General features: G+C 45.8%; 8 protein-coding genes across 8 annotated transcripts; 3 read left to right on the top strand and 5 right to left on the bottom strand.

The window, feature by feature from the left end:
- Window positions 1-500: 500 nt before the first annotated feature.
- On the bottom strand, window positions 501-767 carry BKA67DRAFT_527929 (uncharacterized protein; the record flags this gene model as incomplete). The annotated part of the gene is made up of 1 exon (XM_046098912.1): window positions 501-767. A coding segment is annotated over one exon (267 nt), but the record flags the coding sequence as incomplete, so codon positions are not given.
- A 505-nt stretch (window positions 768-1,272) lies between these two features.
- Window positions 1,273-1,464, top strand: BKA67DRAFT_504701 (uncharacterized protein; the record flags this gene model as incomplete). Its single annotated transcript, XM_046097119.1, has 1 exon — window positions 1,273-1,464. A coding segment is annotated over one exon (192 nt), but the record flags the coding sequence as incomplete, so codon positions are not given.
- An 8,855-nt stretch (window positions 1,465-10,319) lies between these two features.
- Window positions 10,320-13,412, bottom strand: BKA67DRAFT_697107 (kinase-like domain-containing protein). Its single transcript, XM_046109365.1, has 3 exons — window positions 13,106-13,412; window positions 12,926-13,026; window positions 10,320-12,874 (listed from the first exon to the last, which is right to left on the bottom strand). The coding sequence occupies exons 2-3, from the start codon at window positions 13,005-13,007 to the stop codon at window positions 10,617-10,619; spliced, it is 2,340 nt and encodes a 779-aa protein (XP_045951412.1). The 5' UTR covers window positions 13,008-13,026; window positions 13,106-13,412; the 3' UTR covers window positions 10,320-10,616.
- A 1,134-nt stretch (window positions 13,413-14,546) lies between these two features.
- Window positions 14,547-15,548, bottom strand: BKA67DRAFT_665287 (uncharacterized protein; the record flags this gene model as incomplete). Its single annotated transcript, XM_046108532.1, has 1 exon — window positions 14,547-15,548. One exon carries the CDS (start codon window positions 15,546-15,548, stop codon window positions 14,547-14,549), a length of 1,002 nt encoding a protein of 333 aa, XP_045951411.1.
- Window positions 15,549-16,438: 890 nt separating this feature from the next.
- BKA67DRAFT_542432 (uncharacterized protein) lies at window positions 16,439-16,826 on the bottom strand (the record flags this gene model as incomplete). Its single annotated transcript, XM_046101110.1, has 2 exons — window positions 16,439-16,685; window positions 16,762-16,826. 2 exons carry the CDS (start codon window positions 16,824-16,826, stop codon window positions 16,439-16,441), a joined length of 312 nt encoding a protein of 103 aa, XP_045951410.1.
- Window positions 16,827-18,396: 1,570 nt separating this feature from the next.
- Window positions 18,397-19,670, top strand: BKA67DRAFT_665285 (uncharacterized protein; the record flags this gene model as incomplete). Its single annotated transcript, XM_046108531.1, has 4 exons — window positions 18,397-18,608; window positions 18,662-18,757; window positions 18,869-19,500; window positions 19,561-19,670. 4 exons carry the CDS (start codon window positions 18,397-18,399, stop codon window positions 19,668-19,670), a joined length of 1,050 nt encoding a protein of 349 aa, XP_045951409.1.
- Window positions 19,671-22,525: 2,855 nt separating this feature from the next.
- On the top strand, window positions 22,526-24,171 carry BKA67DRAFT_587786 (amidohydrolase). The gene has a single exon (XM_046104353.1). The coding sequence runs from the start codon at window positions 22,613-22,615 to the stop codon at window positions 24,008-24,010; it is 1,398 nt and encodes a 465-aa protein (XP_045951408.1). The 5' UTR covers window positions 22,526-22,612; the 3' UTR covers window positions 24,011-24,171.
- Window positions 24,172-24,304: 133 nt separating this feature from the next.
- On the bottom strand, window positions 24,305-26,338 carry BKA67DRAFT_135960 (chondroitin AC/alginate lyase). The gene is made up of 3 exons (XM_046095036.1): window positions 25,997-26,338; window positions 25,139-25,839; window positions 24,305-25,089 (listed from the first exon to the last, which is right to left on the bottom strand). Exons 1-3 carry the CDS (start codon window positions 26,171-26,173, stop codon window positions 24,450-24,452), a joined length of 1,518 nt encoding a protein of 505 aa, XP_045951407.1. The 5' UTR covers window positions 26,174-26,338; the 3' UTR covers window positions 24,305-24,449.
- Between the last annotated feature and the right edge of the window lie 391 nt (window positions 26,339-26,729).

Below are 26,729 nucleotides of genomic sequence, written 5' to 3'. Positions count from 1 at the left end.
AGCGTAGCTAGCCAACTACATACGGAGCATTCGACTCGGAACACCTCGTCCATTAAGTCCTTAAATGCGCGTATATCGGCTTCCGTTTGCTAGACCGACTGCGCTCGCTGTTGACGGAGATGTTGTACGTCCCTCTCGGATATGCGCACATCTTGCACTGCCCTAAGCAGCCCTGCCTCCGGCTCCTCCTGTTCCGAGCCATCCCTTGCACTAGCGTCCACTCTGGACCTCGCACTCCCAAAGCTGCTCGTCTTTGCCCCGGCCTTATACACGTCGTATATTTGCTCCCCTTCGTTACAGCCTCCCCTCTCATCGTCCCCGTCCATAATAAAGCTCATAACCCTTCGACGGCAGGTCAAACCGCTAAAATAATCCCTTAACGTATACGGGGCGAGGGGGTCCGCCTCTTCTCTCGCTCGCCGGTACCGCTTTAGCTACGCCTCCCCTATAAAGGCGACCGCCTCGCTCGGCTTCCCGTCTTAGCCTACGCGCCCGCTTTGTTATGCGTAGTCTTGCATTCGGTAAACTGGGCCTACATGGACAACCAGCCGCACGTCCGGCACGTCGATGCCCAGGCCCATGGCGTTGGTCGCCACGATGACACGCCCGTCCCCGTAACGCCCTGGCCGTGGCTCGCCCGACATCCACGCCTTTAGCAAGTGGCTCTTGTCCTCTTTGGTGCCTAGCTCCCGGTAGTAGGCATTACACCTAAGCGCAGCAAAGAGCAGCTTGGTGGCCTCGACCTTAGTACAATAGATGATCACCTTGGCCGGCTACGGGTACTCCTCCAGCTTGCTATCGACCAGGTTCCTAACCTGCTATTTAACAAGCTTTAGGGTATATAGCGGCTTAACGTGGACGCCATAGCGGATATTAGTACGCGTCGTACCATCCCGGAACATGGTGACGTGCTCGCGGGGCTAACCACCTAAGTGTTTAATAAACTCCGCCTCGCTGGCTAGTAGCAACGTGGCCGTTAGATAGACCATCTAGACACTAACTAGGCTCAGATCCCCGAGCTGTTAGAGCTTTGGTCTAAAGTCCTTCTTACCCTCTAGGATGGTGTAGCATTCGTCGACGACGATCCGGTCCAGGCGCCGGCTCTCCTATAAGAAGGCTAGATACGTGTGGAAACCCTTGGTCATGGCCGACTCGGGCGTTACGAACACGATCTCGGCCGCCGCGTATGGTTGCTAGACGCTCCACGTTACTACAGATATGCCCATCCTTATGCAACGCCTCTCCATGTCCCCCTGTAGGGCCACTAGCGGCACGACGACCACCGTAACCCCGCCAGAACAGACGGCCGCTGGAAGCATAAAGCACAGGCTCTTGCCCGCGCCCGTCCCTATAACGGCCACGATCGGATTAGTTCCTTGTAAGACGGCCCGGATAACGGGCTCCTATAAGCTGCGGAACTCTGCCTCCTCATACATCTTGGTCCGGAGCCACTTGTGGATGTCCGCCTGTCGTAACACCTACTAGCGCATAGTCTGCATCCGCTCGTTCTCGCTCTAAAAGAGCGACGGGTTCTTACGCTTATGTCCTAGATGTAGCGGCCCCCACAGTAGTTGTTCGGCAGCGGACGGAAACCCTAACAACCGATGCCAGTCCCGCGAGATGGCCCGGAACTGCTCCCGCTTGTCCAACGTCTCAAAGGCGGCTTCGCTAATAAGACGGGCGTAGATGCGTCCGGCTAAATGGCTGTCATGACCGGCTTGCAAATCCCACGCGCTACTCTTCCCCCGATCCGTGTCGAATATGTCCCCGTCGTCCTCGTCACTAGCATCCTCCGCCTTCTCTAGTAGCCCCTCCCGCGCATCCGTTCCGAACCACTTACGAAGATAACGTCGAGCCATAGAGATGGCGATATAGCGCCAGCTGCTAATGTTCAGCTCTTATCCCGTATACTGCCTACTAACCCGGCTAATGACTAGGCGTAAGCGCGCGCTCGTCTAGCGACTTCGGGCCGGGCTTCGTCCCCTAGCCGGCTCGTCGTCCTCCGCCACCGTGACCATCGCCATGAGTGCGTTGTCGTCCAAATGGGCTGGTATGTAGTCTTGCCGAGCTCGGACACCGTCATCCTCCACGTCCGCCCATAGACTTAACCGGAAATTCGTGTCCCCCTTATAACGGGCCTGGCAGCTCTGCCAAAACGGCAAGACCAGCCATAAATAATATACGAGCAGCTCCCTAACCTCGCGCGGTAGAAAGCGGTGGATGACTTACAACTTCCCCGTCCTTGCGTAGCCTTTATGATAGCCGATCACTACCATCACCTCGCCCTTGTCGATAAAGATGTTCCGAATCCCTCCATTCGTCGTGTTTCGGTGGCGCACGGACAGCACTTCGGGACCACGTGCTGGCTAGCCAACACTCACGTGTACGCAGAACAAGAGCATCTCTAAGAACTGGTTAATCTTGCTCTCGTAAAAGTCTAGCTAGCATGCCTGGAAGGGCACTAAACCCTGCTCCCCTTGTATAACTAGGCCGCTTACGATCCCGGACCGGTTAAGCCACAAGGCTTATAGGTCGGACTCGTCCAGTATGCGACGGAACAGCCACGCACGGCCATCTAGCGCCTTGTACAGCTCTTTTATAAACGAGTAGTATTATATATGCTCTCCCGGGCTATCTATAATCATGTCCTAGGGCACGGTAGGCAGCTTCTACCTCTCCTCCTCCCCCTTAACCCAGGGGAGGGCTAACAACTCGTCGAGTAAGACCTGTCGATACTGGCTAACGGCAGACTGTACCATGGCCTGGATGTCGCTTAGTTATAATCGCACGCCCTTGAACTGGATCGTCGCCCCATCCCAGGCCATATGCCCGGTACTAACGACAGATGCGTGCAGCTTCATAGCATACTGTCGTAGGCGGAGAACAAATTGCGTCGGCGTAGGCACTACCTTGTCGCCCTCTACAAGCATGTACGTGTGGACGATCGCTTTTACCCGTTAGAAGTAACTAGTCGACTTCTCCGCCGCCTCCTCCTCCGAGAGCCCTAGGTCGATATACTTGCGCATGTCGGCCCGGCGCATCTAAAAGGCGTGTATAAGCACCATTAGTCGCAATACTACAAGTAGTGCCGACAGCTTAGGCGCGACGTTGCTAGGCGTGTCCCACGTCTCGTCGGTCCGAATGCTTAGCACTATGATAAAGCTAACAAGAATGCTGTCGTATTCCGACCCGGGCGTAACGTGACGTAATATGGCTATAATATGCGCTAAGACTTTCTCTTTTACTAGCCTCTAAGCACTTTGTACGGAAGGGTGGCTCTTATCGTCTAGGTGGGCCTCCCACGCTTCGGTAGCCCTGTCGGCCGCATGTAATATCTCTAGACGGGTCCTGGCCTACCATGCCGTCAATCGGAACGGCGGCCGCCTATCGTCTGCCTCTAACGATTCCGTACGTATAGAATAGGCTAATAGCTGCTTAAACACGCCGATATACCGTGTATACGTCTTGTCTCGATGGTTCCAGTGAAAGGGCTTAGTAGAGCCGCTTTGTAGGCTAGGCCTTATAAGCTTAAACAATGTCGCGAGCCTTATTACGTTCTGCCTAGCTATAGACTTCCCTAGTAAACAAAGTCTGCGTAGAGCCTAGTATACTTGTTGTATAGCTTTCTCGGTTTCGGCCCTATCATCGTCTTGCTCGCTATCCCTTTGCACCACCCTTGTATCTTGTGTAGTAGACGTAGGACCGGGTAGACTAGTAGAGACTAGCCCCCGTAAGAACGGCTTCTCTCCTTATAAACTTGCTAGGTGATGTAAAGCACCTAGCCTCGTTACCCACGGGTTCGGTGCTACGAACTCATTCACTATATCGTGTTAGGGTATCCGCTTCTCGTCGCCAGCTACTATAAACGCATCCATAAGTTTTTCCTATACCGTGATATTGTCGCTTATATCGCTTATACTAGCCCGGACGGCATCGTTAACGTGATAAAGCACTTAGAAGTACTCACGGCCGTGTTACCGTACAAATAGCTGCTAATACTATACACTAGTCGCCTAGGGTCGATTTTCTATAATGGTATCCCCTTTCCTCGGGCGGCCACGTTACTTATTTGTATGGTAATAGTAGGCGCTCTTTAGGTGTTCTCGCATGCGTTTTTCGTGTACTATTACAAACTAGCAACTAGGTTCGAGTAAACACCGGAGACCGTTGTTAGTAGGTAGCCGGATATATGGGATAGGTAAGACGTCGCTTAGGATACGGAAAGCTCGTAGCTAGGCTTTAGTCCTTATAATGTCTTGTTATATAGCCTAAGCGATAGCTTTTAATACGTTACTAGATTAGATATTATGTTATTAAAGGTGGGCTTTAATACGGCTTTGGATAACCGTATACTGACAACGCTTACATATAAGTAACTTATAATCTGGTAATATAGAGAATAATTCCATTTTAAAGATAAAGAAGCACTATGTAATAGTTTTTATAGTTAATATAAAGGACTATTATAATAAAGGTCGAGTATAATGCACTAAAAGGAAGAGTATAAGAGTATAAAAGAGAATGTCGGTGTATAGAAAGTGGGTATATACTTACTAGCCTAGTCACGTGATTACCACTTCCTAAGTTCGGTAATTTACGCGCTCGTCGCCTTAGTGTACGGAGTGCTCTCCGTATACTATAGACATCTATAGTTATTTATATTACCACATTTTTCAATTAATTAATAAATTGTGGGTTAGGGTATTATTCCGGCCTAGTTAGTTTGCTAGCCTGTACATTTCTAGCGAGGAACATTTACATTTTTACCCTAACTTTTCTTATTAGAATATCTCTATAGTTATAAGTCCAATCCGGAATTTGACAACTGATTTAAGATCATAATAGTTAGATTACCCATTCATCAAAATTATAGCTTGTTACGACAACAGGAACATTGGTTTCCTAGTAAATCCGCATACCTATCCTTTGAAAATCCGCATACCCCTGGTCAATCCTTAGCGCTGGTTTTCTGTCACTGAATTTAAATCCGTAAAGGGTATGCGGCGCAATGCATACTTATAAGGTTTGACCGGGTAGATTTTCATAAATCTAGGTTCCTTTCCGTCCTGGAGTGGAATCTCATGGTTAAATACCGAATACGGCGGTAATCCTGTGTCGAGCTTTCCGTTAAACAGTTTTCTAAACTTGTTATATTCTTCGGGTATCGTTTTGTTTGAGTTCAGCTTGACATCTTTAGTTACTAGATAGAATCCAAATGTCTTAGGCTTACTTGAGGGTTTCTTCAAACACTTCTTAGAGGCTAAGTCTCTGCTTGGTGTATCCCACTAGAAATGGCCTGTGATCTAGTTTACTCTGGGATTGCTCGCTCGTAACCAAGGTATCCCTAGGACTAAGTCGTAGTCCGTGATTTCGGTGATGTCGCATTGGAGTTGTTCCTCTCGATCTTGGATATAAACGGGGATATGCGTAGTCTCTCTGCTTATAAGTCCGTTGTCGTAAGTAACGAATTCTCCATTTACCGTCCTGAGTGTATAGGGCGTCGTTTTCTGCTTCTAGTCGATTTGGAGCCTATTAACGATTTGTGGCGAGATAAAATTTCCTTAAGCACCCGTGTTTACTAGGGCCTTAATATCGTGTCCTATGATTCGAACCTTTATCGTGAAGTAATCATGTATGTTGGTTGTGGTAATGCATAGGGACCTTTCTTCTAACCGTTACTGTCCCGTTACAAACGGTTAGGTTCTTTTCCCGATCTTGTCTTGATAGGTCGGCGTCGCTCTCGACGTTCTATGGCTTCTTGTATAGCCTAAGCGTACCCGCGCCATTCGTTTGCTTCGTAGTCCTCTTCCTAAGTTCCTGGGGTATTGGCTCGTCGTCCTGTCGCGGTTATCGCGAGGATTGCGTAGTTCCGCAATGTTTCTATCTAAAGTGGAATGACTCCGTCTTGTTCTAACTCGTGTTGTCGATCTCGTATCCATCTCTGGATTCTACTGCTAGGTAGATTGTCAGGGGTTAGTGCTCGTCTATAGATCGTGACTTGATTTGTTGGTTTAATGCTAGTTCTCTGGCGATACAACTCTAGACTAAGTTGTTCCCATTGTCGGGAAACGTCCCGATATATTTCCCTAAATAACGGCTAGTCGTGGCTGTCGTCGTATTCATAATACATCCTTCGCTCGACTTCCTCGAGTAAGTATTTGTGATCGTTATATCCTTCCTAGGGTGGTGATTCGCTTAGGAGGTCTCTCTTAACAACCTCGATTCCCGTTAATCCTTCGTCGGGGTCTTTATCCATGGTATCGCTGTCGCTATTACTGTCGTCGACATTAGGGGTTTTCTTGTTCTGTCGTGCTCTAAGTCGTTGGCTTAGTGTATAAGCTTCCTCTCTTTCTTGCTTATTAATGCTAGGTTGTTAAGTAAGGTGCTAGATTAATTGTTCTAGTTTAAGGCTTTTCTTATTTATAATGACGCGAATTGCGAATTGTTAGTAATATTGTTATAGGCCTCTTTACGCGCGGCACTTCATGTCGGCGTGTTCTATATAAGTGTTATCGTGGTATTAGTCCTAGTTAACTTGTCCCTTAAGGCAAGCGAAGTATTAACGAGGGTCCGTAGTAAAGATAGCGTATCCTTACGGGTCTCGGTATCGTACCACTACTTCTCCAATCTTATTGGCCAAGTAAGGTTTGTTAATAGACTATAATACGATCCTATTTAGAAAGAATTCATGCTTTAATTTCTCTTCGAGGTAAAACGCATAGTTCCTGTCGATGCATGAGGTCTAAGCGAGTGTTCTATGTCCTCTACTATTTTTATATAATATCTGGTTATCTCCGAAGATGGCTCCTAGTGTCCACTTCTCCCATCCTGTATTACCAAGGTTTTGTACGTCGTTTAGGGCTTGATATAGTTCCTAGGGGGTATGGAATGATTGTCCTGCGAAGATCATAGCTCCTATCTCTTCGAGGGTATTTTCAGTAAGTACTCGTGGAAACTCTTAGGTTCGAATAGCTCGATCCATAAGGTAGCGAAGTTTCGTAACCTGGTTGTCTCGGTAAACGTTTTCTTGGTATCGATCATTGTTTGCTCTGATGTCGAAACCGCTTTGGTTGTCTTCGGAATCTTCCTCTAATTCGTACTCTAATTCGTTCTTTAGACGGGTTGGTCCGTCGTATTCTTGGGCAGCTAGTACGTGTTCCTCTGAACTATTATACGTGTCTTCTACTTATGTTACTAGTTGTTTACGAACTATGTAAAAGTTACGTGGTTTAGAAAGGTATTAGCCTTAGTCCCTTTTGCTAAAAGCGTGCGTATTATAGCCATTGTTATAGCAAAATGTCTAGTATAAGTCCTTATATAATGGTTCGGTACGGGTGGTTATATTAACTTATCGTTCTTCCGTAATATTAGTTCTAGTGGTTACTTAAGCCTGCCGTCCTTTTGGAACGGGTTTAAAGCCTCCCTTCTTAGGCTATCGGCATTCGTTAGCGAAGTGACCCTTTCTGTTATAGTTATAGTATATGACATCTTTTTTGTCCTTCTTAGGTCCTCCTCGTTTAGTGGCGTCGAGGTCCATAGGTCCGCTATATTGTCCGTATAACGTCTTGTTACGCCAGCTGTTATCCCGTGGTCGGTTACTATTACGGCTCTTTCCTATATTCATTCTAGGCTTTTAGTAATTGTCGCGGTTACCATTTCCGGATCCTCGCTTCTCTAGCCTTCTCTTATACAGGCGGTTGTTAATCTTGACAATCCTTTCGACGTAGTCGTCGAATTCTTCCGGTCGATCTTCTTTAGCGACCTTATCCTTGACGTCTTCGCGTAGTCCTGCGTAGAAGAGCGTTATAAGGGCGTCGTTATCACTCTATATAATTCTAGAGGAGATTTGCTTAAACTCGGAAGCATACTTAGATATAGAGCCCTTTTGCTTAAGTTATATAAGGCGTCTTTCTACGGTTCGTGTCTCATCTAGGTTACCGAATGTTACCTTAAGCTTGTCCTCGAACTTGGCGTAGTTAGCAAACATTTCATTGGTGCTATCTTCTCGACTAGCTTCGGTGTTGTTGTTAAGGTAGTCTCTCATAGTTGGCTCGAACCATTCGAGTGCGTCTCCTCGGAGGAATCCTGTAATTTAAAGGATCTTATCAAATAGCGTGATGATTTTGTCTCGATAAAATCGTAAATAAGCCTTACATTAAGTAAGGAATCCTTAAACGTTCCCATCCTTGCCGTCGTATGCCTATGGTGCTAGCATCTTGTATCCGTTACTCCTATGCGCGATCGCCGGCGCTAGAGCAGTAAGGGGTATAACAACAAGTTGCTCGTTTAGCTATTCATTATCGTTCCTAACGCTAACGTAGGCGGCTTAGAGTTCGTTATTCTGAACTTGGAGAGCTGTTATCTGTTCCTAGAGAGCTCGTATTATCGACAATACGTCGGCTCCTCCCGTAGGATTGTTAACAGTGCTTCCGTTACAAGACATCGTGTATTGTTCCTATATGGAGTATTGCTTAGTACTTTTCGCGGATAACGTACTTAAACAAGAGTAATCAAAATGTAACGATTATATTATCGGGTTATATAACCACAAATAATATAATATAAGGGGGTTTATACTAACAAGGTATGCTAGCCGTAAAGAGAAGACTATAGAGATAGACCTTTAGAATATATTGAGTAAAGAGATTTATAAGTGTAGTCGTCAAAGCGTGAGCTTTACTTATGGGTAAAATAGATGCTTAGATTGATTACTAAAGTAATGACTGTCTATGTAGAGTAGGAAATCCAATCCTTATTATATCCATTCATTCTTTCACTAATGTTATTAGCTCACCTCTGGCTTATTGTTAGCTCACTGCCGAGTTAGTGATCTAGGAGTAATCCTTTGTTCGTGCTCACCTTTGGCTTACTAATCCAAAGGTAATCCTGTCACGTGACCCTTCTTTGTCGGGCCAGCCGTCAGGCGCCCTGCCGGCTGTACATATGTGGGGCCCCTGGCCTGCCTTCCGGCCAGGTTCGTAACACTTTGGACTACTGTGACGATTATACTATCGGGTTGCACAACCACAAATAATATAATGCAAGGGGGTTTATGCTAACAAGATATGCTAGCCACGAATAGAAGACTATAGAGATAGACCTTCGAATATACTGAGCAAAGAGATTCACAAGTGTAGTCGTCAAAGCGTGAGCTTTACCTATGGGTAAGATAGATGCTTAGATTGATCACTGAAGTAATGACTGTCTATGTAGAGTAGGAAACCCAATCCTTATTATACCCATTCATTCCTTCAATGATACTTCTTGGAGCGCTGGGAGCGCGATGCTCCTGTCGCTCCTGGAGCGCTGGGAGCGCGGCGCCTTCATCGCTCCTAGAGTCGCATGAAGCGCCGTCCCTGTGTGGCTCCCAAGTCACGTGACCCAGAGTCCTGTGCTGTCTTTTTGTCCAATGGAATCTCAGCAGTGGTGACTGGCTGGTCCATGCTTCCTTTCTCCACTTCAGGCCTGGTTCCTGGCCTTCGTTCGTAACAACTACGGTCGCGTAGCTAGTTTTTATAACAGTGCATTCGGGAGACAACGAGAATGGCTCGTTATTACTAATTAATGTTATTTTGGTCACCAAGTTCATTCTTTCCATTCATTTCTTAGTAATCAGTCCGCGAGTGAACTAGCGAGTTCGTCGTAAGGCTTATAACTTAAGGGACAAGACAGTGGTCTTAGTTCACTCTATACGCTACTTAAGCGCTAAGCTAACACTTAGGCTAAGTTGTTACATTAATATTATCTTAATCTTTAAGTTCATTGTTTCCATTTATATTTAAATAATTAGTTTACGAGTAAACTAACAAGTTTTATCGCGAGGTTTATAACTAAAGGGATAAGATAATAGTCTTAGTTTAATATATAACACTATTAAGGTTATGATTTTTTAATTAATTAATAAATTATAAGTTATAATATTATTATAACCTAGTTAGTTTACTAGCTTATACATTTTTAGCGCGGAACATTTACATTTTTACTTTAACTCTTTTTATTAAAATATCTCTATAATTATAAGTTTAATCCGGAATTTAAAAAGTAATTTAAAATTATAGTAGTTAAATTACTTATTTATCAAAATAATAGCTTATTACGATAATAAGAACATTAGTTTCCTAGTAAATCCGTATACCCATCCTTTAAAAATCCGTATACCCCTGGTTAATCCTTAGCGCTGGTTTTCTGTCACTGAATGTAAATCCGCAAAGGGTATACGGCGCAATGCATACTTGTAAGGTTAACTAGGTGATCAAGTCAATTGTGGAGTACGTTATAGAGATTAGAAACTTAAAAGAAAAGAGACTAGCAATTTTGTAGCCTTTTAGCTGCTTGTTACTGCCTGTGCCCTCGCTGTAACAAAATCTTCCAGGCTTGCTATTAACTCTACATATTCGGGCCTTGATATCATCGGGCATACGTGGTGTGGGTCCCAGATCTCCGACCTTGGAAGCGTGATATCTGCCCCGCTGTCGAGAAGTAATTCAACAATTTTCGTGTTCTTCTTCTACATCGCAAGCTGTATCACCCTCCCACAAGAGAAAACTGCTGGTATCTCCACCTCTGTGTCTTGGTGATCCACGCGAAGGCATAGATAGTGGTAGCCAGCGTCGGCATCAGCACCATACGCAAGTAGCATCCGAACCAGGTTCGGCGTTACCTAGTACGGTTGCTCGAACGATGGGGGGTGTAAGATGGAAGGCTGAGAGTGTAGGTACGCCAGATCTGGAGTCGTATATATCGGGAGGGTTAGGAGGAGTAAAATCCGATCTTTTGAAATCACAGCAAACGCCATCGGCGAGTAATGTACTAGCGCTTGTGGTGTCTTGCATCTCTATCGCTGAGCAGAGAGCTCTTGTCGAAAAAAGCCGGTTTGTTTTCTTGAGAAGAGCAGCTATGTTTTCTTGGTTCTTTTTCCTGACTGCCCTATGTAGAGCAGGTCCTATTGCCACGCTATAGGTGTGGTTCGCGTCGGCGCCGTTGTCTAAGAATATGTTGACCAAATCGAGTTGTTCATGCTCCACAGCCCATTCTAAGGGCGTGACCGGAATCGCATCTATGATGGAATCACGCTTGTGATCGTACTTGAGTATGGCTATGTTGAGATCTATATCATATGTCAGGATCTGCGAGACCACGCGGCTGTTGTACCCAGCTTTCAGTGCAGCCGCCAACGCGTCCCGTTTTTGATCCACGCTAGGACGCCGCGATATTGCCTCGTCATTATCTTCCGGCACTGTAGGATTGCTTTTGGATACGCTTGCAGTTCTTGGGGCTTTTTCTGCTTCTACCGTTGTATAGGAGCCTTGAGGGCCAACTGGTCGTTTCTCGTCAGTTAGACGGTTTTTGAAATGAAATTGTCGAATGTTTTGATCCCAGACCAACTCCCACCCGTGTTTATAGGCGTCAAGTGCAACGTCATCGTAGACATTGACTCGATTTTCTTCTCCTTTGTGAGACTCCAATGTTATAGCTTTAAATTTGTTTCTGATGTCTACCCCATTTACCACAAATGGTGTAGATCTTTGCTTTGGTGCTTTTGGGTTCGGAACGAAGGATGTTGATATATTAACTGGCATCAGTGGGCTCATTTGTTTACGTTGGAGAAGCTCTTGCCAGTTGATGCCATGGAAGAATGCATGAGTTTTCAACTCTGAGGCTCCGTTTGCCCCGAGACGATTCGCGGGACTCTTCTGAAGCAGACTGTGCAAAATGTCGTTGGCAGCTGGAGGGAATCCTTTAGGGATCTGCAGAGCTTGACTGAGAGTCTTCTGACGTTGCTCGCCAGCGTTTTTATGTTGGAATGGCGGCAATCCAACCATCATCTCATAGAGAACAATCCCAAAACCCCACCAATCGACTTTTTCGGATATCTCTCCCCCGGTAAGGAGCTCAGGTGCTGGGTACTCGGTCCCTAACAAAAGGCAATTCTTATCGTTCGAAGCCAGCCCAAAGATGTTAGGGCTGCATAGGCTGATGTGACCAAAGGAGTCCAAAAGAATATTTTCGAGCTTTAAAGAGGCTATAATGCCCAGCCCATGCAGATGCTCCAATACACAGACTAGCTCAGCAGCGTAAAACATGACTTTATCAAGTTCGAAGCGTCGTTCCTTTTGCAGGTAATAAAAAAGGTGACCACTACTGGGTACCGGCGAAAGAAGGCTTAGTCCTTGGGGAGACTCGAAAACGAATTGCAGTGGTGCAATGAAAGGATGTTGCTGAATCTTAGAGCGAATATTTTGCGTAATATCAGAATCAGCGTCAAGTACAACCAGAGGCAACGTCCTCATAGCATACTTTCGATTGCCGTTCCCTCTTTTACATGTGACATATGCATAACTGGTGTTCTTCAAGACGGACCATTCTTGTGTCCAGTTTTGCCAAACATCAGGGTCCGGTCCCTTTTTCTCGATGTATGAGACATTGATTCGAATCTTAACGGTGCTGTCTTGGATATTTCTCCAGCCTCGATCCGGGGAATCGGTTTCTTGGAAGGGGTTGTATTTGATCAGTCCAAGGGGTATGACTTGCAGCTCTTCTTTCAACCCCGAGCAACTAGATGATCTAACCAAAAGATGTACAGTCAGCTGGGAAGGCCTGTAAATATCAAATTTCAGCGGTCCGTGGATTTGTGACCACCTCACACGCCCTGAAATATCCCAGTTGAAGTCTTCAATGCGTTCCTGGAATGCCTCATATTCTAGGATCGCGTAGACCTGCCACTTGTTTTGTACAATCGCTGCACCTGATCCTGTGTACCCAGACCCTCGAACATGGTCGGGAAATCTCAGCCCAGACACGTGACACGACGCAATGGTCAGTATCCCAGGTGCGCGCGGACTGGGCGGCTGAAGGTGAACAACTTTAGACAAGGCTAGGGAAATTAGCAGAAGTCGTAAAGATGGCACTATGTATGCATTCGTACCAGTATCTTCATTCTTAGGAGAAATATCAACAGTAGGATAAAGCGATGGCTTCCACCATTCCGGCCTCTCCTGGCTGGCCATCTGATCTGGCCGAGGTTTTCTAGACCTGTCTTAGTATTTCAATTAATAATACTAAAGAATGCATGGCGGGTAAGTCGAAAGTGAGCCAGCTAGCTTACCTTAACTTCTATTACAAGATATCTACGATATTAACATAACGTTTTAAAGGAGGTGGCGGGTTTTAGGTGGTGTAAAAGAAAGATTCGAACAGGCTAGTTACAGCGCGTAAGAGTAGTTAAGACTGCTCTGACTTTGCTGTACGTATTGTGGAAAATCTAAAGCTAAGCGAACCCAAATTACACACGCGACGCGTGTCACGGCGCGTAAGAGTAGTCAAGACTGGGCTCTGACCTTGCTATACGTATCATGGAAAATCTAAAGCTAAGCGAACTAAAATTATATATGCGACGCGTAGCTTAATATCCGTAGCCCCACCCAGCATATCCACTACAGTAGGTGGCATTTAATTTGTCCCCATATTAAGTACTCTATCTATTCAAATATGTCATAGTAGTGTTTATAACGATTACGCTAACTCCAATAGTATGAGTGAGCTAGTTTAAATACATAAGATACTTGACCACGGGGACAAATTAATTGCCTCAAACTGTAGTGCCTAACGGGCCGTGGCGGGCTATATCGACTGGCAGGACCGTCATAACGCGTAGCTAAATATCTAAAGCCCTACTGTGACGATTACACTACTGTATCGGGTAGATAACCACAGATAATATAACAAGCTGGGTGTATGCTAACAGGGTATGCTAGCCAGGACGTCAACACTATGACGATAGTGTGAAGGTAATACTGAGCAAAGATAATTCACAAGTAATAGTCGTCAAAGCTTGATAGGATTTACCTATGGGCAAGATAGATGCTTAGATTAATCACTGAGGTAATGACTATCTCTGTAGAGTAGGACATCTAATGCTTAATATATCCATTTATTCCCTCACTAATGCGTGGCTCACAGTCTCCCACCGTGAGGCTCATTCTGGGATCATCGCGATACAATGGTGATCCGTCGCGTGACTTCTCGGGGCCATCCGTCTCGTTTCGCATTGCGTCTGACATATCCAGCTGTCCCCCACCTGCTTGGCCGCAGCTGTGCAGCTTGAGAATGTGTTCCCCAGTTCAGGTTCGTAACAATAATAATTTAAAACATTTTATTATTAAGATTTTAAATTAATAAGCTAAGTTTAATTAAACTTGATTAAAAAATGTCTTTTATAAATATATTAATTCCTACTTATAAAATACTAACGCAAACATAATAGCCAAGGCCCAAAGTGGCACAAGTGCTTCCTAGGCAGCCATGCTGGTATCAGAGATTGGATGTCTTTGATCTTAAAGTCAATCATGCAAGAACAAATCCTGCCAAGTCTATTTCTAATAGTGGCGCGCATTAATGCGGTAGCTCAATCACAGAGAGTGGCAAGCTGAGTGAGGCTGAACAGGAAGTGTCGATATGTGTAACCAGGTAAGATTATCTGAACTAATAAAACAAGGATCAATAGCACTAAAGGCGAAGATTGTAACAATTCTACCTACAATTTCCATCTATAAGGCGATGGCACTTGACGCAAGAACAAAGCCAAAAATGACCCAGAAAGTGTTCAGCCACATCTGACTGCCACTCCCTTCATCAGAGGTAGCGCTACCAGTCCCATCCTGGAACGACTTTCCAGTCGGTGCCGTGCTCCCTTGTGTCCCGTTTGTAGCACGCAAGCACGACAGAGTGCCTTTCTGGTAAGTACCTGTACCGAAGCTAGCCATAACAGGCCACGCTATACTGCCAATATAGTTATAATCCGTCACATTTCCACTATCATGCAATGTAGCTCCACCATATGTCCAGGTATCCAATTTGCCATCTTCCCATTCCCGGATGTGTGTCGAATTGAACAGACGCGCGACACAAGTGTTTTGCCAAAGACCACTGTCATCTCCCAGCGTAGCGCACGATAGTATGTCCTTGGTCACTGGACAGTTGCATTGGTATGGCGAGCTTCTCGTTGCCACTGCTTTCTGCAAGTCGGTAATGCATTCGCTGGTCAAGACGCTAGAGCAGCTGCCGTCGTCCGTACGTAGCTTATCAGGATAGTCGACATTGCTGATTTCCCAGTTGAAGAGGCAAATCTGCCAATCGTCATTTACAGTGAGGTATTGTGTAGAAGATGCCAAAAGAGAAGCGGGTGCATTGAAGGTCAGCTTTCCGCCGGTGTAAAACTTCTCGCTGCCATATTTGGAAGCGAGCTCGCTGGCAATTGGCAGATCGGCTGTAACGGCTAGTGACCAAGACCAGCCGTCTAAAGTATTGTCATCAGTATAGGGCACAGAAATATTCGGTCCGGCGATTCGATAATTTCCTGTGGCATTTGGGGCATCAAGACGCGCTTCAAAGTCCTCGATAGGCTCTTTCCAGGGCCCTTCATCGCCAGTAGCTTGAAATACCGTCACAGAGCCTTTAACAGTATCTATTGCGGCAGCCAAGATGGGATAGAGACAGAAAATGCTTGCAACAACGTGGAATACGCCCATTGATTGGGAAGTCACTGGCATACTTGCCAATTGAATGTCAAAATCTCGAGAAAATATGCAGATGACGAAGTATGAACCGAGCAATATGAATATTGAAAAACGAGGCTTACAGCAATCACAACTCACTGAAAACTCAAAGCAAAAGAATTTGTAGTCCGCGGGGCTGGGCACCTGTGGATTTTCGGTGGAAAGGTGGTGACGTAGGGCAAACAGAGGTTTCATGTATGTCTTCGGTTATTTGTGCGGCGCAGTGCTGAGCGGCAGATACGAGTGATGTAGAAGTATCTTCTATTGCGGCAAAGGGGAAATAATCGACGTAGCGGCTGTTGTTGGTGCATTGCCAAGTCTGTGTGTTTCGGACACAATTTAATGAGCCTCGGACCGGTCATGTCGATCGCAAAGAGATGATATGATTGAAATTTAGCCCGACGTAGCCAAGCCTCATTCAGGGCCTTGTAGCCAATGACTGTGTCTTGTGTAGATTACTGGGTGTATGATTTGGTGCCTGGGATAAATATGAGATGCCGCTGTGAAGGGCATCCTCTAGATCAATTATGCAAGCTTCGATGAAGGATTTATATATCTTCCATTTATGCCAGAGTTCAATTTGAGGTCACGCACATACCTAATGAGTTTTGAAACTAGTGCACTAATTAAACTTAGATCCAAACCGGCACCATCCCATTCCAACCATTCTTGCTCCCGATTCCCCGCTTCCTGCGGCAAATCCCTCGGCTCGAATCAACATGGGAGGCCGAGCGCTAACCTCCTTACCCGCTGGTCCCACCGGGCGCTAAGACGCTTACAGGCATCATTTAGGCAGAATTCTGGCAGCACTAATGACCGTCTTCACGGAAGCCTGTTAAAAAAGTCTGTCGAGACAGGGATCTTAATTGATCGTCAGAGGGAATTTAACTAACATCGAGCGGAATGACCTTGCATCCGTCAGTCTCAAAGTCAGTGATGAGGGCGGTACATCCACTGTCCGAGAAAAGGGTCACGATCATTCCGTCAGCCTCAATACCGGTTGCGACGATATTGTGCGCAGAAGCGGTGCCGATACACCAAAGCTCATCTTCTGCATCTCCAGCTGTAGTGCCAACACTATCTCCAATCTCGCCTTCCGCTGGACAGCCAGTCTCATAGAAGTCGAGAATCCTGGTTTTTGACCGCATCAGAACTTGTACAGTACCCACGGAATCGAGATGGGTGGGTGATCTTATGCATAACTTACCAGGTGGCAGAAGCCCGCTGAAGCAAGGCCAGCAATGAAAAAGTGGCAATTGCTCTAAAATGCATCGTAAGTCTTGTAAAAAAAAAACGGTATCAAAGCTAGTATTGGGAATAATATGTAAGTTTCACGAAGAGCTTGATGGGTCATCTTTCATGACAGGCGCTCCATATATATACTCTTAAAGCTCTGTAATACGGGAAAAGGTGACCACTTCGGCAAAAGCCTGTGGAAGGATCCCGTCTACCGCTGCGCGTTAAGATTCCCAACAGTCGATGGCTGTGCTAGTTCGAACACGAATAGATTTCGCCAAGTCATGTAGGATTCAAGACGAACATATCATGGTGATATGGGCTGACACAGTTGCAACTATCAAAATGGATTACATGCACATATTTGCATAGAAAGATTTAGCCCTGACCGTAAGCAGATGGCCACGGCTTGAAGCAGCAAATTGGACCCCTCATCTTATATCGTATCTCGTATCGTCGAAGATACATGGAATGTAATAATTGTATTTCATGCCGCTGGAGTTGCTCGAAGCCATAGTACTTTACTGCACTATTCAAGAGCGCGAAATGTGTGACACTAGGCCAGCAAGCATGGCACGATTTTCAAAGATCCGAAATGATGTATCGATTCCATGCAGGCCCGAGGCATATGCGTTCGTGCTCGTTCAAGACCTTCCCGAAGTGAACCAACCGTTTTCATGCATCTGTTTTCATGCATCCAACTAATAAACCTTATATGTCAATCAAAAAACGGCGAATCCATCGGGGTTTAGTAGCTGCTTTTTGATTGGTTTGTTGAACCCGACATTCAGGTACTGCAACAGTAATATGATTTGGCCGGAACCAACAGGATGTTCCCGGTAGACATTAATCCAGTCGTGTCCATACGAGGCACTGCAGCCATTAACAACTCCCAACCTCACACGTAAAGCATTCCTAATTGCCAATAGATCTGCGATTCCATTCTACACAAGGTCCGACGTGATACGGCCACTGCCCTGGTCTCTAGACATACACAGATGTACTCCTATTAAGCGCCTTGGAAAACGATGATCTCCTTCAGTTGTGTCGATTTACACTCGTTGAGGGGTAATACGACGGAAAGAATACTAACCGAAGTATCTATTTTAAATATCTAGCCTTCTAGCGGGTTAAATACAAACCATGAACAGGTTTTGATAATAATTACACAACACTCTATGTATCCGAACACCGAGTATACATATCATATGAGTTTTTCAAAATTCGCTCACTCACCGAGCCATCCGTCAGTCATCCGCAGCCTGCGATCGCCAATTTGGTGTGGTATTTACTAAATGAATGTTACGTCCATGACATCTTTCAGAATTCCTCTCGGGGAACCGCACTTCAATACCGTACGTTGGGCGATTTATGAATCGGCGATCTATGTTGCGATCAGGAAAGCGACTACTGTGACATGACGACTGTACGGCAAAGTCCTTGGCATACTGCTATTGTAAGCTCCAGAAAATATGTATTAAGTCATTGCTAGAGGCTACAAAAGGCACGTCATATCATGAATTGAATCTGTGTCAAGTTGCCTTGTCAACCTACACCTTGAAAGAGAGAATCCCATCACAAGAAATTGTATACCACATCCTTCAACATGACGTTACGCTTCAATGATGCATTTTTGTTGTTCGTTGCCGCTTCCTCTTTGCTAAGAGCTGTAGCGCAGGACCCATTCACGTTTTGCAAAGACGACGGCTGTGGCGACTGCCCTGTCTCTATAACTAGTATTGGGACAGGGTATCCCGACTGTGCAATCTACAATTCAGTAGATGTTTTTGGTAATCAAGGCTTCGACGAGGAGAAAAAGTATGTAAGATCTATATATGTTATCATCAATCTGAGCTAACCGACTTACAAAGCTTCATTAACGCTTTCCTTGACGTTCCTCAACAGGACGAATCACAGCCATGCTTTATCATCTTTAAATCACCCGCTGACCTTCAGCAGCCTGGCTGGTATGTAAAAATGAAATTTCTCTTGCTATGGATCTTATAATCCTCGTCATCCGAAAAAGCATATCGTCGTATTTCGATTGCTCCTGCACTAACTGATATCCACTCATATAGTGGAGAAATCCAGAAGACCTTCCAGGATGCTACCTGTGGCGATATCAAGTTGGACACAACTTTTATGGTGCAATTCTGTTGTGGTAATGGGGACTGTGCAGCAGCTGGGATCCCCGGACTACCTAGTACGCGCAGTATATCTCAATCAGCTAAGTTCGATCGCAGTATGCTCGCCGCGCTGGCGTCCAGCGGTGGTGGCGGCCTGAAAAGTCTCCGTATTGCCATTAATGGTACCGAGATTCAGCCGGCATATGTAGGATCCCCTCCTGTCACAGATTCTATTAGTGAATCTTTTATTAAAAAACCTATGCTGGCGAGGCGGAATGGGGTTTGTGCTGGTGATTGGGTACCAGTTGCCGGAAAAGAAGACTATACTAGACCTGCAGACAGGCCTCAAATCGTCTCTAGTGTTTACACGGGGCCATTCGTTGTTCAGATAACACAGACTCGTACCCAGGAATGGAGCATGACTATCGAGGCTTCTCTCGGCTTTGAAGATGTGGTTTCCTTGGGGATTAGCTTTTCATCGACATTTTCTGAGTCGGTTTCTAACTCCGAGGCGGCACAATTCACTATTGCTGAAGGTGAAAAAGGATACGTGGCCTGGAATTCCTTCGTTCGATGCTCGGAAGGTAAGTTCTTCTCGAACTCATTTCTGGAATAGTGACTTTTGTTAATTCTAAATGATATAGGTACTGGAACCTGCAATGATGAACAGATCTCAGGAGAGGTTTGTACCCCTTACCTGGATGCGAATAGTGGTAAGCTTGCCGGTGAATATACACTTGTCGAGCAAGGCTGAGGCAGTGAACTGGACGAGCCCGGATGCAGCTGCTCGTGGTGACCCAGGGCTTATGAGTCGATACACAGATAGCGATTCGCAGAAAGGGTCATCTCCACCGTGCTTGTTCAACGTACGACCTTGGGCAGGTTATCATTCTAGGTTGGACGTTGCTGAAACGCTTTTCTTTTTTTTCTTCTCCTTCTTATTTCTCGCAGACACGATCGTTTGAATATAAGCATTCCGACAGGCTGAGTCTGTAGTTACAGACTCAGAAAATATATAGCAATAATTGTCGATGGCCGTAGCTTCAATTACTGGGTCTGAGAACTCAGCACAAGCCAATCACAGTCCTTAGACACATCTCGCAACCCTTGCTCTTGTTTGCAATTTCAAGCGTGTGCCGGCATTTAGGCTTCTTGTAGGTCAATGGTCAACAAAACGATCATATCCAGACGCTCAATATGGAAGGCATTGGGAACTAGGAACGGCTGATCCAAAGCCATCGAAGCGGAAAATGCTGGCATGAAGTTTCGTTCAACCTTTCACACAGCGATCATTTTTTATTTCACTGTTATTACTTATAATAGTTTTTGTTTTGAGGTGGCTTACTGTATAACAGTTCCGATCCCTGATCTAACGTCTCCCTTTAGCGAAAGACATGACTTTTCGACAATGCTAACCTGATTATGTATAATCTAGTAGTCATCATTCTGAGTGCGGACTCATGATGAAGAACAACGCCGTTAAAAAGTCAGACAACAACGTAGTGGCACATATCGAAAGAACAATTGACTTGTAAAACATGGTTGCTTATCCACAGAAACAGCGTGGGGACAGGACTCCTGACATTTTATTGCCTAGCTGAACGGGTGGAATCTTTTCCGTCAGTGCCAAAATGGGAACAGGCTAGAGGCCCCACATATGAACAGCCGGCAGTATGCCTAACGGCTGGCCCGACAAGAAAAGGTCACGCGACCAGGATCACCTGTAGATCAGTGAGCCAGAGGTGAGCATAGACAAAGGATCACTCCTAGATCACTAACTAGGCAGTAAGCTAACAGTAAGCCAGTAGTAAGCTAATAACATTAGTAAAGGAATAAATAGATATAATAAGGATTGGGTTTCCTACTCTATATAGACAGTTATTACTTTAATAATTAATCTAAGCATTTATCTTACTTATAAGTAAAGCTAACGCTTTAACGACTATACTTATAAATCTCTATTATTTAATATACTTTAAAGGTTTATCATTATAATATTCTCTTTACGGCTATATATCTTGTTAGCATAAACCTAGCCTATTATATTATTTGTAGTTTTATAACTTAATAATATAATCGTTACATTTTAATCACTCTTATTTAAGTACGTTATCCGTAAAAGTATTAAGTAATATTTTAAATAATTTATCGAACATCGGAAGAAATAACTAATAATTACTTAAGGCCTTAGCCGAAAGGATAAAAGTCGAAGAATCCGACGAAAAGGAAGAATTCGACGTTAAAGTATAATACGAAGAATTAATAAGAGAGATACGCGAAACCCGTAAGGAGAACAGCCTTAAAATATAGCTTATTAACAAACTTTAGGAATTTAATAAAGTTATAAAAGGAGTAGCAAATATTATTGCCACCCTTATTACGAAATAAGAGGGACTTAAGCTAAACGCCTCCTTACTTTACGATAAAACACTAAGAGGACTCCTATTATAATACCTATAGCGGGGCTGTAGGCTATAACAAGTATTGAACCAGGACCACTGTCTTGTCCCTTAGGTTATGAGCCTCACGACGAACGAACTCGCTGGTTCACTCGCGGACTGATCACTGAGAAATGAATGGAAAGAATGAACTTGGTGACCAAAATAACATTAATTAGTGACAACGAGCCATTCTCGTTGTCTCCCGAATGCACTGCTGCAAAAACTAGCCACGCGACCGTAGTCCAAAGTATGAAGAAGCATGGCCCTCCGACTATTTACAAGTTCCATCCCTTCGACCTTATACTGATCAGACCCTGGACAACCACGACGAAGGTCGTACGACCCACTTGGCTCCCTTGTAGCATTAGTAAAGCCAACACTCACTACTTCAGTATATAGACAGATCACTCTGATCTGTACCTAGGATAGCTTTCAAAAAAAGACATATTACAAGCCCATATCAACTTTGCAGTTCGTAAAGTTGTAGGCTTGTTGTCTGACACCTTTATTGTCAGCTCTCACAGCTTAGTGCTATCCACACCCATACCCTTATAGATATACCTTAAGATTACTATCGTTTTATAAACGGTAAGCCTACTGTTTTTAAATGTTATAATTCTAAGTCCGGTTAGCGTTACAGTTTAGGGCGCGCATTTTAAACTGTTAAAAACAGATGAGTTATACGTACGGCTATAAGAGCCTACGGCGATAGCTGCCCGAGAGTGCGACTAGTTCGTATAGTAAGGCGCATCGCACATATTCGACTCTTCTAAATAGCTATTCTACTGGATAGTGACTCCGAGAGAGGATCAGCGCGACAGCGGCCCCAGAGTGGTAAATCGGGCGCAAAATCCCTGAGCACACGGAGAGGTCTAGAGTTCGATTCCATAAGAATGGTCGTTACATGCAGCCCTTCCACTAGGGGGTGCAAGGCCTAGGGAGTGTTTCGCAACGAATATATACCATGAGATTACCATAGTTCTAGGGACAGTGGGCCCAATGTTTTCAAATGTCACACATAATGTAGAAGGAATGTTCGGCTTCTCGTAAATTACGTTGTAAAAAGGGGAGGGCAGGGGGGTTGGTTATATAAGTGAGGGGAAATGGTTAGGCCGTTATAAAAATGACCGTAAGCTGACGTCAACGGTAAATAGCATTTCGACTTCTCGTTCTACTCTCTTATTACGAATAAGTATAATCCGAACCCAAATATCCCTTGTTATTATCATAGGCATAGCCGTGGACATTTAGGATAATGGCATGTTTAACACAACAAACAGGATCGGAACAGTTCGAGGATTGGGAATTAATATCTGAACGAGTAACCCGCCCACACGCCAAAGTTAAAGACTTCGTTGCTGTTGCGAAAAAGTGCATTTTCACCATCATCACCACCACCCTTTTGATCCCCGGCGATGGCAAGCCTATCCTAGACGCGATACTCGTTGTCGACGGCAGACTAATAGCTTGGATTGGTCCAAAGTCCGATCTGCCTGATAAATACAGCGAATCGCCACATCGAGCAGTTTCAGTGCCCTATTTGATGCCGGGTCTCTGGGATTGTCACGTTCATTTCTCCGGGGTACCCGAAGACGCCACCAGCAATGCTGCCTTCCTCACTACTCACCCTGCCGAGGCTGGAGCACGACTCGCCAAAGGGTGCTGGGACGCGCTCCAGTGGGGCTATACCTCTGTCCGCGACCTGTCCGGGCTTGGATGTGAGATTGCGCGCGCCGTTGAAGACGGCACCATCGTGGGACCTAACATCTACAGTTCTGGTGGGGGTTTGAGCCAGACTGGCGGGCATGGCGATCTTCATGACTTACCAGCCGGTGTGGTCTTGAGCAACATTGGTGTAGCAAACGTTACATCAGGTCACTTCGGAACAAGCGCACTAATGGTGGTAGACGGCAAGGAAGAGTGTCGGCGTGCTGTACGTCTCAACATCCGCCGCGGTGCGCGTTGTATCAAAGTGATGGGGTCTGGCGGTGTTGGGTCTCTGAATGATGACATTTTCTGCGCGCAATTCAGCTCCGAGGAATTGGAATGTATTGTCGAGGAGGCCACACGACAGAACCTTGTTGTAGCCGCCCACGTGCATGCCAAGCCGGGCATCATGGCAGCTGTCCATGCTGGGGTTACAACAGTAGAGCATGGTTCGTTTGCAGACCGCGAAGCTATAGACCTCATCAGAGAGAAGGGTATCGTATATGTGGCTACCAGAACCATCAACGAGATCTTGCTGTCGACCGGTGGCAAAGGGTTGGCGCCGCAAGTTTGGGAGAAGACCAAGTTGGTGGCTACTGCTAACAGGGACGCTTATTGCCTGGCTATCAAGACAGGTGTGAAGATAGCGTTAGGGACAGACATGTCCCCAGGTTTCAATGCCGCGAAAGAGTTGGAGTATGCCGTAGACGCCGGAATGAGTAATCTGGATGCTATCAAGGCTGCTACTGCGAATGGGCCACTGACCGTGGGGTCCAAGGCCCCCAAGACAGGACAGCTGAAAGTTGGATACGAGGCCGACATTATCGGGCTTTTTGAAAATCCAGCCAAGGATGTTAAAGTATTACAAGAAGTAGACAGCGTGAAGTGGGTATGGAAAGCGGGCAAGGTATTTAAAGGACCAGGTGTCGGTCCTTGGGGAGAATAGCTCAGCTCGTTCGTGCATTACGCTGATGACAGTCATATAATATCTGGTAGAGCGGTGACTTGACTTTGAAGACCGGTACAATCGCAAGTTGATCGGGCATGGATTTCTCAAAGAACCGACAGATTAGTGGTTGATTTGATTCACATCTCGATAATGCAGCCCCATTCTGTTTCAAATCTAGAACTCCCCATATGGTATCTTCATACCGAACAATATCACCACTACGGGGGGTTTAGCAAGAGCCACGACTTTGAAGTGATTATGAATGTTGAGTTAAATCCTTTTGCCAGACATGGATTGTCTAAAAGTATACATATGTAAACACAGCTGGTAGAAAAATATATGATTTGATCATTCATTGCGCATCTATTCCAGGGGCAATTCAACGAGCATCGGGAAATGCAGATGCCGGCAAGATCATTTCTTTATAAATTATTCCTCATCCGTGGTAGTATCTCCGTGCATGACAGCCATGAGCATGAACCTGATCCGTCGGTTGACTGGAGTATGAGACTCTGGTCGATGATCCTGTCGGCTTTGCCGCGATGGACGTCATAATTGACGATTGGGTTGGCGTAGCTATCGGGTATGATTCGCCTTGAGCCGTACTCGGTCCACCAGATACCACAGAACTTGTACTAATTGCGGCAACGGTAGAAGAAGCCGAGAAAGTAGAGTATATGACTGACGGGAAGAAGCTGGATGGCAGCGCGGAATTCTTTGAAGAAGAAGTCGCAGTGGGCGCAGACGCAGAGCTCGTGGCGGACGATGTGTCGTTATCATCACGGTGATACAGCAATGAGCCCCAACCGAGACCGTCAAACGCGCCGGACGTGCTCCCTGAAACTCCGGCACCTGGCTCAAATCCCCCATATTGATTCAGACTATAGTTGAGGTACGCCGTAGTCCAAGGCGCATCCAGCTGTTTGATTTGCACGTAGTGACTATACAGTAACTCCCAGGTTGGACGATTCGCACCTCGAGAAACGTTGCTGATGATATCGAAGCTGACGATACCGTTCGTGTATGCCTCAAAATCGACATCATGCCCAAGGTTATAACGTGCGAAATACTCCGCGCTATTCAAGACATTAGCACGGAAGCGATAGCGAAGTACTGTAGACTTACCCTTGGAGAATACGACTGTCATTGTAGCCAAATAGATCTTCCCCTTGATTCCATGCCTGCTGTCCGATAACACCCAGCATTTGCCAGTCAAGCGCCGAATGGCCCTGGTCTCGACCAGACTCCTGACCTTGACCGAGCGACGCTCCCGTGTCAGGGTCGATAACGATGTTAGTAACTGCGTTGTTGATACAGCCGTTTCCCTCGCCATTCTTGAAATAGTCGACGGCGAAGTCCCACAGCGTCGAATTGTCGGTCAACACAGCAATAGCCATCGTCGAAGCCAGATTTCCCAGTTCCCAATTGGCGAAGAAATGCTTGACATTGTGCTCTGATCCGAGCACGTGGTTCAAGAAGTCGAGGTTCATGGGGAGGAAAACCGTCGTCATCATGGACTTGAACGCATCAAAGCCATCTTGCACGAATGGTTCGTAGTCGCGGAGTAGCTCGCCGGCGTTCGCGAACTCGTGTCCCTGAAATCCTGCTGTCAGGTAGGCATCATCTGTGCCACCAAGGGTCGTCAACGTCTCTCCCCATGCTTTCAAGACGTTGGCTGCAGCGTCGGCATATGAGTCGTTACCGGAAAGCTTCCACCTCAGGGCAAGGGCAAAAGCGGCTGCAGCGTCATTCCACAAAATATCTGTGTTCGCTGCGTGCACACCATCAGATCCTCTATAGACGGCACTGACGGGATTTGGCGTGTACTACAACAACTGGGGTCAGCGATTCCTTCTTCACATGTCCTTTAACGGAGTATCGGGAGTTGAAGTTTATATTCCAGGGGCAAAGTCGCTAAACCTATAACTGGCCTCTCCTTAAACAGGACATAAATGGCAGAAGATGACGTCGAAAGTTACTTACAGAAGCGCTGGCGACTTTACAACTGGTGAGCTGGGCGTATGAGTTATTCCATGGAGCATGGTCCAAATTGGCGCTAGCACGATTCAGATCAGCGTCGGTGACTAGCAGCCCTGGATGAACGAATGACTGAATGCTAAGCGAAATGAAAGAAGTCAAAAGAAAGTATATGGTCAACATCGTGAAGTCAAAGTGGTAATAATGAATGGATTGAATCTAATTAGAAAGAAAGTAGATGACAGGCATACTCGCTGGGCCGCCAACAAGGTCAACGGGAGACATTTTATCGATCGAATTCTCATTCTCGTTAAAGATAAAAGGTTGAAGTAAAAAAGTGACAGTTAGATGCCCAAATTAAAGGTCCTTGTCCTGAAACAGGTCTAACTTGTCACCCCTGCTCGCCGAACTGTAAGGGTGGGTCTCGCTACCGCTTGACTCGCGTTCTAACCAGGGGGTTTTTTTTTGGGGGGGGGGGGGGGGGGGAGGGGGAGGTTTGGCAAACCCCAGTTTTATTAAATTTCCACATTGTACGGCTGAATGGACCGAGGATCTGTATGTTGACTTAAATTTATGTGATTGAATTAAGATCAAGTCATCATTTGATATCTACTTCTGCATCCCACCGGGGAAGGGTTCTTAGTATGACCAATGTAATGGGTAGTTGCTGACATTCTTTGCCAAGGTGCGGAGCATGACGCGGCAACAACGACATACATTCGACCGTTGTTTGCATATT

The sequence above is a fragment of the Truncatella angustata genome, assembly GCF_020726525.1.
Source record: "Truncatella angustata strain MPI-SDFR-AT-0073 chromosome Unknown BKA67scaffold_13, whole genome shotgun sequence".
In the NCBI taxonomy this organism is placed as follows: Eukaryota; Fungi; Ascomycota; class Sordariomycetes; order Amphisphaeriales; family Sporocadaceae; genus Truncatella; species Truncatella angustata.
This window is presented reverse-complemented; position numbering and strand designations above follow the sequence as displayed.